Here is a 12397-nt window from a genome sequence, read left to right on the forward strand (position 1 = left end):
CCCATTAATTTATTTTTCTTAATTAATCCCTATAACTATATATTTATGGAGTACAATATGATATTTGGGTACATTCATACTATGTGCAATGATCATAGCAGGGTGTTTAGCATATCCATCACCTCATACATTTGTCCCCTCTTTGTGTTGGGAACATTCAACATCATCTCCACTAGCTATTCAAAGATACACAGTACTGTGTTGTTGACTGTAATACCCCTTAGATTCTAAAATCAACACACAGGAGAAAAATCAAGCATAAAAAAATCATCTTTGAAAAGCCCTTACAGGAGGTGGCATGTTATAGACAAACACAGTGTCTCCCAGTAATTTCAACACAGCTGGTTTTCTCTCCAGCATTTAAATAGATCACTGTTCCTTCAGTCGAGGCCCCAGACGAAGCAGCTGACATTTAGGAGCCGTATGGTAGGATCAAAAATCTATATATTCAAACACACACACGACTCACACTCAGTGTGGTAAGAAACACACCCTGAAGAGCAGAGGGGATCAAGACAGACCATGGGGACAGCACACAGCTGTCCCACACTGCTCTGAGGGATGCATCTGTGGGATAGAACGGCAAGTCATTTTCCTCCTGTTGTCCTCCTCCTTCCTCCCCCTTTGTAAATTAAATGGACCTCTTTTTAAAGGAATCAACAGTAACTACCTCATAGAGCTGCTGTGACAACAGAGTGGGTTGTGTGTGTCATGGACAATGGCGGCAATAGTTTATGTTGGAAACTCCATCATAAACTCCCATTTGATGTCTGTGGTGCATGGGAACTATGAGAAACACCTGCCTCTTAAAATCTGGCTTCTAGACATCTCCCGGGGTTAGGGTATCATTTGTGAAAATCCCCCCAAATAGCAAAGATTGAGTTACTCCACTGTAATTACCTGGGAGAACACCAGTAGCTGATGAGGCTGGACACCACCACGTAGGACGCTATGATCATCCCTGACACGGCGAGCGAGACCAAGCCCAAGCCACAGAGGATACAAAGCAGTGAGATGCCACCCACAGAGAGGACCAGTCCTGGGAGGAGAGCATAGTTAGGAGAAGTGTTCATCTAAAACAGGTTGAAAACTCGCAGGGCCTGGGCCAGTGCATTTAAAATGATGACAAGTGACCCAGATTTTTAAGTGAGGAGATTGCCCATAAACAAAAAGGAAATCCAGATTTCTGGCATGACATAAAAAGATGATCTGGCCACCCACGTGGACATCACTGCATGGCAGCAGCTAGCCAGCCCTCTAGTCACCTCCGCTTCCCACCGTTCACAAGCCGTACTGCACGTGGGCAGCCTGGCTCACGTTTGTCATCTGTCTCGCCCACAGGTATTTGAGTTTGAGACTCCCTTACACTTAAGGTCAGAGATGGGCTCCTAATCAAATTCTCCAGGAGGAGTCAGGCAAGGCTGTACTGGGGGAGGTAAATTATCTCCAATGTTTCAAACTGCCTAACGATTATTATATTTACACCTATCTACAAGCTATTGGTATAAAGGCTATGCAGGCTAAATATAGTAAAATCTAAACATAGCTTTTGATTACATCCTTTACAACCCAGCCTGGCAACTACCACACATTAATTATAAGGTCTGATTGGTCATTTTTACCTACCATTGAATAATTTTTACAGGGAATATTAATGAATTACCACCTAATAAGTGAAAGGAAAACACATTTTTCATAATGAGGGTCTGTGCAGGGGGAAGAGTAAAAGGTACAATGGAAAGAGCATGGACTTTCATAGTTCAGTTCAAGTTAAGTCACTGGGAGACTCTGGGCCACTCGGAGCTGGAGTTTAACTCATCTATTAAGAGAGGACAATAATAACTACCTCCAGGGTTGACATGATATTAAATGACTTATTATACATGTGCTGGGCTGTAGTGGCTTTTGTCTGTCCAGCACGCTTTCCTTTGCCTCCCTCGTGAAAAATTCCTCTTTCCAGCAAAGGGGTAGCATGGCGAATGCTGCGTGGCAAACACCCTCCCCTCGCTTCGGGCATGGTCACATAGCCCAGAGCTCCACCCCACGGCCACAGTGATGATTTCAAGGACGGACCCTGAGAAGGAAGTCAGAGAACATAAACAGATGTGCTACCTTTTCATAAAGATTTACCCAATCCTAGATCAAAGTGTGGTCACCGACAATCTGCATCAGAATCAGATGAACCTGGGAAGCTTGTTACAAATTCAGATTTCTGGAGCCCATCCCAGACCTACTAAGTAACACTCTCTGGCTGAAGCCTTGAAGTCTGCATTTTCAAAAAGCAAGTGAGATGTCTGCACACTCGAGTTTAAGAACCACTGCTCTGAAGGCTCTGCACCTGCTATTCACCTGTCCAAGAAGCCCTTCCTTGCCCACCCAGAGACAACATCGTTATGCATCTTTAAAGTCCTGTCTTCTGGAAAGCTTTGCATGATACCACCAAAATCTAATGGCTCCCTGCTTTCTCTCTAAATTTCTTTTGTTATGGTTCTCACTCATTCCTCTACCCATTCATTCATTTGCTCATCAATATTTACTGGACAACTACTCTGCCAGACACTATCTGGCTCCTCTACCTACCATGCTCACTGTCTCCTTCAAGTGCCAATTGCTTAGTTCACAGTCCCCAGGGAAGTTTGCTTTTAGCTCTGGGAAGCCATGGATTGGACCAGAACTGATCACTTGACCCACTGGCAACCATACCTTTGGCCGCTATCCTGTGGTGATCCAATTTGAAAAAGCATACTGAGCCAATCAGATTTGCTTTCCCAGTAATTGTAACTTAGCTTAGCAACACAGGGAGAAGGTGACACTTGGCAGTGGGACTTCAGGAAGAAAGCTTCAGAAGGTGGATTCCAGTACCTAGCAAAGCACCTGGTAAGCAATAGGTGCTCAATACCTTGCTGTGGAATGAATAGCCTCTCTATTTAGTAACAACAATAGTTAGCATTCATCGAGAAGCTACTCTGTGCCTTGTATTGTGCTAAGGATTTCATGGCACACACAGCAACTCTTTGAGATAATTACTATTATATCCCTATTTTACCTATGAAGGATTTGGGGCTCAGAGAGGGTAAATAACTTGTCCAAAATCATACTGGTGGGGTGTGATTCTAACATAGACTCCAGAGTCCATGTTTTAACTACTCTGATAAGCTGCCTTGTGTGATTCTGACAAGAACAGGAACCTTTGACAAGCATGGCAGATACCCAATAAATATTGTCCTCCCAATTGAGTCATTTTCCAAGAGGGTGAATAACCGAGCAGGATACCTTCCAGCAACATGACCCCCACGAGAGCAGCCAGGGAGGTGAGCACCACGAGCAGCACGAAGAACCCCACAGGAACAGCCGACATGGCAACGAACACCAGCAAGGTGAGGGCCAGAAAAGGATGCCTGTCCAAGTACTGCCCTGCTGGAGACTTCATGAAGGCGACCACCTGCAGGCAAGGGACAAAAAGCCAGGGCCGAGTGCCATGTCTGAATCCCAGGTCAAATGGATCTGCCCAAGCTGTAGGAAGTACAACCAGAGGTCATAAAGTTGGAAGGCTCATAAGAAGTCACTACAGTAAGACTTCTCCCAAGACATGAGTCACCTGGGCAACAATTCAAGATGGTGGTGGACACGTGGCAAGTTTGAGGGTCCTGCCCATTGTCCAATCTTGTCAATGGAGGAAAGACCCAGTCACATCTCTCCCGCTTAAGGCACGCCCTCTCAGGAGACATGCTCAGCATAGGTGTGCAGTGGTGTAACGTACATGCAATCTGTCTCCTACTTTACAGCTGAGGTTCTTGTGGTTGCCTCTGAGGAACAGAGGCCAAATCCTGGCTACTCAGCACCGCCCAGGAGCTTGTTAGAAAGGCACAATCTCAGGCCCTGCCCCAGACCTGCTGAACAGGATTCTGCTTTATAAATACAATCCCCAGGTGATGTGTACACTCATTAAAGTTTAAGAAGCAATGGACTAAATAACTTGTCTACAGTCTCATAGCTTCCAAGTGGCAAAACCTAGGCATTCAAAGCTAAGGCCTTTGACTCCAAATGTCAAATGCATGTGTGGTTACCACCTCATCAGGTAAAAATGCTTTTAGGTCACCAACCTAGACTCTGTAGTTGGCCATACAACTACTGCAAGCTTATGCTGCATTAACAAATAGGTTATTTATTCAACAGGCAAAAGGGCTTTTGGGTGTGACTCAGTGGAGGAAGACTGCTTTAATGCAGAGCTGGTCGTAGGCAACCCCACAAAGATGGGCTTCCCCTGTGCTTAGGCCACATGCTTTCTCTCTCCTCAGTACAGGCATTCTAGTGCCTGTTCCCTTCAAAGTTTCCACCACTCCAAAACCTTCTCCCATCGAAACTGTTCCCTCCTGTGTTTCATTCCTTAAGGCCTTGTAGGCCAGATGCTGAAATGAAGACATAATTTGAGTACAGTGGCCACAGGTGCCACCACCCAAAATACCCGTACCTCCTAAAAACAGGTGTTCACCAAGTGATTAAAATGGTGGGAATTTCAGGGCAAGCTGGAAGGCAGGAAGGTTTTAAAGTTCCTGTTGATGGCGACCAGAGTGCAGGGCTCACCCACTCAAATAGAAAAGGCCATTTCCAGAAGCCACAGCCACCTGTCTTAGGGCGCTTTGCCATTGCCTCCTAAGGAGAACTCTTAAGGCATGATGAATTTCACTTGCTGCCAGGACACAAAATGGCATAATGCCCACCGGCCATTCTGACAAAAGCCATCAAAGATCTTACCATTCAAAGGTGACTGTACCAGGATCACCTCCGAGCTGGAGCTTCTTGGCTGCAACACTCAGCCCTAGAGATCCTGCTAAGTTAGGGCAGCTGCAGGTGACAGAGAGGCAGAGGGGCTGTGCAGGCTGGTTCCTGGAGCTGTCTTGGGTCCAGATTACTTTCCAGATCTGGTCCACGTGCATCCTTAGCAAATGCCCCCTGCGTCATCGGACAAACTGAACTGTTCTCTCTGATCCTTACACTCCAAAGGGCACCAGGAACCACATGGAGAGGAGCAGATGGGCACTCCAGTAACGCAGGCACAGCACACCAGGGAGTCTGTGGGACCAGCAGGGGATGGGCCATGTGGTGGCAGGAGTGGAGGAGACTGGGACGCCAGGACGACAGGTGTAAGGCTCACACCTGGCCTGTTCAGCACAGCAGCCACACGTGGCCATTCAGCACCTGAAATGTAGCTAGTGTGGCCTAGATTTTCAACTGGATTTCATTTAAATTTTAAAACTGTACTTGAGTCAGTCATTGGAAAAAATTTAAGTATGTTTCAAATAGGTTGGGTATATGAATCCACGAGGATATTTCAAAAAGTTCACGGAAATATTCTTACTGTCTTTTAATTCTATTTTTCCATGAACTTTTCTGAAGTACCCTCATGTTTTGTTCCACTATAAATTTTATGAAATCTTAGTAGAGATCAAATATTTCCCATGGAAATCTGGCATCTGAACTGAGACATGCTTTAAGTATATGAAAAGAACATAAAATATTCCATGCATGATTTTTTATTCCAATTACATGTTGAAATCATAGTGTTTTGGATACACATTGCATTAAATAAATATATGATTAAAATTATTTTCACTTGTTTCTTTTTCTGTTTTTTACTAATATTACCAGAAAACTCTAAATCATACATATGGCTCTCATAATATTTCCACTGGATAGCATTCATTTAAACTTTAGGAAAAAAAAACAAAACAAAGCAAGGAGCACACTGCTGGCACTGGAGCAGGACTGTTAAACAACTGAAGGAGTCGTTTGAGAAAGATGCACCCAGCAGTCACGCAATAGGCAATTAGGAAGATTCACAGGAAGTCAGGCAATATATATTGATGACCAAATCGAGGCTGACAGCAGAGAGGGAGGAGGCAGGGTGCAGCATGAGAGTGGACAAAAGAAAATTCAACAGGACTTGGGGACAGTTTGGCATAGGTACCCAAGAGGAGAAAGGCAGGACTGTTCTATTTCCAGTCCTTTAAAAAGTCCACCTCTTTCTTAGTTTCTTCTGAGTCTGGGCTCCACAACCAAAAAATAGAAAGTCATCCAGATATGCAAGGAGACCACCTGAAGATGCAGACAGTTAAACCCAGCAATTGTCTTCTCCCAGGAAACATGGCCCTGCTTAGGCAGGTCTGCTACAGAAGGGAAGGACATGGTTCAGTCACGCCTCATCATGATAAAGGACATTCATTAAACACTCAGGTGCCAGGCATTCTTTTAAGTGCTGTCCATGCATTTCCTCATTTATTTCTCCCTACAGTGCTATGAGGTAGGGTCATGAAGATCAACTTGACGTTATTCAAATCCCAGGGGTTAGAACATAGCAATTAACTTTTCATTCTCATGGCAACGGAAAGGATGGAAAGTGGGAAGGCTTATTATTCAATGACATGCCTACAGTTTTCCATGCCCCCCTGCAGGTGGACACGGGTGATCCAACCTAGACTTTACAGGCAGAGTGCTGCACCCAGGAGCCCAGGAATGCCAGGCTCTGTCCTGAAGCCTTCTCAAACGGCATCTCAGACAATGCTCACAACAAACCTATCAGCTTGGTATTGCCCATTTTAGAAAAGAGATGGAAATTCAATGCACCTAAGTAACTCGCCCAAGGTCTGACAAAGGTGACATTTTTAAATACACACCTGGGCATGGGGAGGTTCCAGAGTAGGAGCAATGTGGTCAATATCTGAGGATGTGAAGGCTCCATTGGGGACAATTCACGTGGCAGGCAAGTTCTCTGGTGTAAGGATGTGAAAGAGAACCAGTGATCCATTGTCTCCAGCTACCAGATGGGAGAAGGGTGAGGGGTCAGGATCACTTTAAACCACTGGTGACGACAAATCAAAGGTGCTTTGTGACAGTTTCTCCCAGATTACAGTTCCTGGGTGACCACCGATGTGTGATTCAGGGTTGCCACACAGGTGTGGCAGTGGGTGGGGAGGATTATTCAAAAGCATCCTCTGTGGCAGAAAATGTCTAGTAAGGGAGCAAAACTACTTGTCACAAACAATCCACAGAAGCAGACACCATCTGTGGGTACCTGCACAGCCCATGCTCCACCTCTCCTCCAGTTCCCTGAAAACAGCCCCTCCCATGGCAGAGGTGGACCCCTGAAGTCATGTTCCTATCAATGAAATGAAACACCCCAGTTCAGCTGCCATCTCCTTGGCCAGCAGTGACTGGGCAAATGAGATTCTTGCTCCTAGAAAGTGGGCATGGAGACTCCCAGACCAGGTCCCTTGGAGCGCGTCAGCCGGGAGCAGGAGATGTGCAAGTTGAAAGTGCCAGCCTGGACAACCACATCTGCCCACATGAATGGAAATGCCAAGGAAGCCAGGCTGCTGAGACAAGAGAATGAGGCAGATACACCAGGAAACATGAAGACGAGAACCTCTGCGGCCTAGGAGAGGGTGCTGAGAGTTACCTCTGACCCCAGTGACCTGCCGGACCTGCATCACTTCCTGCCCTGGTGTCTAAGACAGCCCTACATTTCACCAAAGTCCTGGAAGCTGCCACCAGATCATCTACTTGTCTACTTAAACTATTTTGAGCAGGTTTCTGTCCCTCTCAGTCTAAAAGTGAGATAAGGAAGACCTGACCATGCACTCTGGAGGCTTCCTGGAAGAGAGGATGGAGTTGTCATACCACTGCACCTTGAGGCCCATCTTTCCTTATCTGGAGTTCAAAGGGCTTACTAACATGTGAGAAAAAGGGAAAAATTACTTGGGGGAAAGAAATCATTTATTTTCCCAAAGGCAAGGGGATGGCTAAGTAAATTATGGTATGTCAATTGGATGCACTTTGCTAATGAACAACCAGTAAAAGTAATTGTTCTGAAAATCGATGCTTTGATATGGAAAACCAGCAAGATACAATATCAAGCAAAAGCAAAAATACAGTCAGAACTACATCTGCCATAATTACAACCACTATTATGTAAAAATTTCATACCAAAGGGGCATAATAATAATCACCACTACTGAATTTGTTAGTGATGGATTTATAGGTGATTTATTCCCCTTTTTCGTCCAATATCACTCTGAGTTAATACAATTAATATTAATTAATACAATTATTGAAAGAAACTCTATCTCAGGACAATCTGAAGAACATCAGGGCTTAGACAACTGATCATTTTTTCTATTGTTCTGGGAGTTGGCTGGCTTGGTAGCTATCTAGCCCAAACATTCAACACGGCTGAGGATCTAAAAGGACGCAATAAAGAAATGCCAAGAAGTGAGTTCATCTGCTTTGAGTGCCTACCTCAGAAGGTGGACGTGCAACATTGACTAAGGTAAGGCATACTGCATGCCTAGCACACGGTTGGCATACAGTAAGTGCTCAACTGATGTTAATAACCATACACTCAATCCTTATTATTTGTGTATTCCACATTTGTAAATCTGCCTACTCACTAAAATTTATTTATTTTATTATTTTATTTTTATTTTTATTTTTTTTCCTTTTTTGTCTCTTTTTTACTGACCGGTAACGGGATCGCAACCCTCGGTGTTGCGCCCGTACCGGGGACCGGCAACGGGATTGCAACCCTCGGTGTTGCGCCCGCACCGCGCTCAACCAGTGAGTGGGAACCGGTCTCCACATGGGATCCGAACCCTCGGCGGGAGCACCGCTGCACTCCCAAGCAGCGCACTCTCCAGTGCGCCACCGGGCCGGCCCACTAAAATTTATTTGTAACCTCAAAATCAGTACTTGCTTTTGAGGTCCTTAGTGGACACATGCCCAGCAGGGAAAAAATGAGTCTCCTGACATGTACGTTCCCAGCTGAGGTCAAACAAAGTGACGTTCTGCCTTCTCATTTCAGCTCTTTAAACAAGTGTCCTTATCATGGTCTATTTAGTGCCACAAGTTTCACATGTTTGTGCTTCTGATTTCACTGCTTAAAATAGCCACCAAGTGCAGTACTGAAGTGTTATCTTGTATTCCTAAGCACAAGAAAGCTGGGCTGCTCCTAATAGAGAAAACAGATGTGTTGGATAAAGCTTTGCTCAAGGCATGAGTTACAGTGCTGTTGACCCAGAGTTCAATGTTAAGGGTCAAAAATAAATATTAAATAGTGTCTTTAAACAGAAATACACATAAAACAAGTATGGATTGATCAGTTGACAAAAATGTGACCACAAGCTCTTAGGAATCGAATCCCATATTTCTTCTAGAAGCAATGGTTCCGTATTTACTAATTCAGTGTTTGTGGTGACTTTATAAAACATGATTACCACGAGTTATAAGAATCAACTGTAAATGTGGAAAGAGCATGAGGACCTTTCTGCCTGAGCTAACTTTTAATAACAAGAGTCTCAGCCAGCTGACTAGAAAACTGCTTGTCCAATTTAAAAATAGCTTGGTAAATCCACAAAGTGTGCCAGATGCATTCTGGAGCAACCCCAGAAAAGAATTCTGTACAGTATATTGCTCTAGACCGCAAAGAAATATCTCCTCAAGTTAATGGAACTGTGCTGTCCAATACAAAAATTAGATCAGAAAACAGTTCACGATGTTACATATACATATGTATTTTTATCGATATATCCCATAGAAAAAAACTTTAGAGAAGACATACGATAATATGTAGATAGTATTATCTCTGACAGCTGTTTTTCCCCCGGACAAAATGCTGAAACACATACAGAAGAAAGCAATAAAGATAAATACACAAGAAAGCAAAATATACTATCTCAAATCCCATCGTCATTGAGTGGCTACTGAACACCTGAAAAGTGGCTAATTCCAATAGAAATGTGCTTTAAGTGTAAAATACACACTGGATTTAAAGACTTCGTAGACAAAAGAATGTAAAACATCTTAAGAACTTTTTTCACTAATAATTTTTTATAATGATTACATGTTGATATGATATTTTGGATATATTAAATAAAAATACATTATTAAATAATTGACATCATCTGTTTCTTTTTACTTTTTAAATGTGGCTACTAGAAAATTTTAAATGACATATGTGACTTGTCATAGTTTTATTGGGACACTGGATTTCTAGTGGAACACTGGACTCAAATCTCAAAGTAGGCTTTCGCCCTTTGTTTTCAGGGTAACAGATAAGCCAAAATTAACAACAAAACAAGAAAAGGATGGTATCTGTGACACAGACTATGAATGGCCTCTTTATATCCAGCTAAAGAATTGCATCTGCCACTAGGGGTGGCCATCAAACTAAATTTTGTTCTATGAGATATAATTGGAAGTGCTTTCAGACTTCCAGGAAGTCTCCTTAAATTGGAGGTGGCCTACAAATCTTTCCTTCCTCTCTTCTCCAATTTTGTTGCCTGGAATATGGATACGATGGCTGATGTTCTAGCAGCCATGTTTGATGATGAGATTGAAGGTCACAACTAGGCATGGCAGGGTGGTGAGCTATAAAGATTCCTGACTTGCCTCCAGATTTCTTCTGCTTGAGAAAGAAAGAACTATATCTTGTTTATACTGTTATTTTGAGATTTTCCAGTATACACAGTGATTGGAAACCAACCTTTGGGTTATTCTGGAAGGACTCTATCAGCAAAGACAGCTTCCTCTGCAGCTCCTGCAGGTCCTTTGAGGTGCTTGGGGGCTCCTCTTTTGCCATCCTGAAACTCACTTCACTCTCTTTGGGGGTTAATTCTCCTACCAGGAAGCTCTCCAGTGCAGTGCTCAATCCAGTCTCTCATGTCGCCCTGTCTCTTGCTGTCACTGGAAGAAACAAAAAGTTTCTTAAACCATTAGTGCCCTTCATCCAACTGGTTTAATAAGACCTTCTGTTACCCTCACACATTGATGGTGGACATGCATATGGAGAGTAAGTTGGCAATATTTATCAAAATTTCAAATTATATACACTTCAATCCAGCAGTTTATTTCCCAGGAACCCGAAGAAACTAATCAAATGGGTATATAAAAAAAAAAAAAAAAAAGAAAAGATGTGTATCACGTACCTGTATATAATAGTATATAATATATAATTGACTAGCAGAACATTGGAAAGAAGCTAACTGTCAACTATCTATTAGTAGGAAATTGGTTAAATAATGATAAATCCACAGTCATTAAAATTCTAATGTGGCTATCTATCTAGTGACATGAAAAGATGTCAATAATAAGATTTTAAAGAGATTACAAAATACTCCACTTTGTTACATATACAAATGTATTTCATGTACACATTGCATAATAAAACATATAGAAGGACATATAAAAGAATGGGAACAGTAGTATCTCTGAGAGCTTAGGTTTATTTTTAGCCTAACAACATGCTGAAAAGAATATATAGAAAGTAAGAAAACTGAATACACTACTTCAAGTCCCACTGTCTTTTTCCCCACCCCAGAAAGCCTTTCTTGTACAACAGTGACCTTGGCTGATGTCTCTTCTTTATTTACCCATACTGTACAGGCTGTTTCCCAATTAACTTACACCATAAATCATTCTCTGTTTACTTGTTGGTAAGTCTCTTCCCCCTAGGAGTCATGCCTTAGGGACAGACCTGCTGCATTTAAACTCCATGACTAAAATAAACAGCCTGGAATTTCCAGGAATGTCCCAATCTCACATCATTTTTATGTATTTTTAATAAAGGCAATTTGTTAAATTAGATTTTTTTTTAACCCTTGTTGAGTTTTCAAATAAAAAAAATATATATATCATTCTTATTTCATATTTCCCAGAACAACAACTGGCATGCTGGACACAGGGATATATTTTCCATTTCTCCCTTACAACTGACCTCTTGACCTACAGTACAAATGCCTAATAGATTCTGTCACGGTGGACAAAATTAACCGAGAGATCCTCACATTAATTTACCATACTGAATATCTCATATACTAATCATGTGAGTTACTGGAGAAATATTTATCTACTAATTTCTACAGGGTTTAGTATGCAAATTAAAGCACATTTTAATCGCCCCAGCTAGAGTTCCTCAGCTACATCCCGCTTGTAAAACAGGAAACTCCCTGGACAGGTTAGGACTAACCCCTCCACCCCATATCCTGGCTTTGAAGCTGTAGCTGGCACAGATCTTGGCTTCAGGATGTTCCCAGCTCTTGTTCCCCTAATCTCATCTCTGAAGCGGGCAGAAACAGGTCTCCTTTGGCCTGGGAAACCCGAAGGACACACAGGCCGGTTTGGGGTCGAGCGTGGGGAGAATGCCATCAGCCACAGCCACCGTATGCATCTACCTGGCCACCAATTCCCAGACCGCCAAGTCACTCACCCCTCGGAGGGGCCACCACAGGACCCGAGCGGGCTCCGGAGCAGGAAAGGCGTGACCCCGGTGCAGCCGGAGGCGCCCGCCCCCTCGGCGCCCGGACCGAGCCGAGCCCCCGCCGCCCACGCGCCCTCCCCTCCCGCG

The 12397-nt window shown here is 43.4% G+C and overlaps 1 protein-coding gene across 1 annotated transcript in view; it reads right to left on the minus strand.

Annotated features, from left to right (window-relative positions):
* The window catches only part of TMEM159 (transmembrane protein 159), a 16971-nt gene that overhangs the window by 2810 nt on the left and 1764 nt on the right, over positions 1-12397 (minus strand). Inside the window, exons 2-4 of the mRNA XM_008591730.1 lie at positions 10538-10737; positions 3274-3442; positions 901-1039 (exon numbers count right to left, since the gene is read on the minus strand). Coding sequence (XP_008589952.1) covers positions 901-1039; positions 3274-3442; positions 10538-10633 — 404 coding nt within the window. The 5' untranslated portion in view covers positions 10634-10737. The remainder of the gene's footprint in view (positions 1-900; positions 1040-3273; positions 3443-10537; positions 10738-12397) is intronic.

This window comes from Galeopterus variegatus, unplaced genomic scaffold, assembly GCF_000696425.1.
Source record: "Galeopterus variegatus unplaced genomic scaffold, G_variegatus-3.0.2 Scaffold7227, whole genome shotgun sequence".
Classification (NCBI taxonomy): domain Eukaryota; kingdom Metazoa; phylum Chordata; class Mammalia; order Dermoptera; family Cynocephalidae; genus Galeopterus; species Galeopterus variegatus.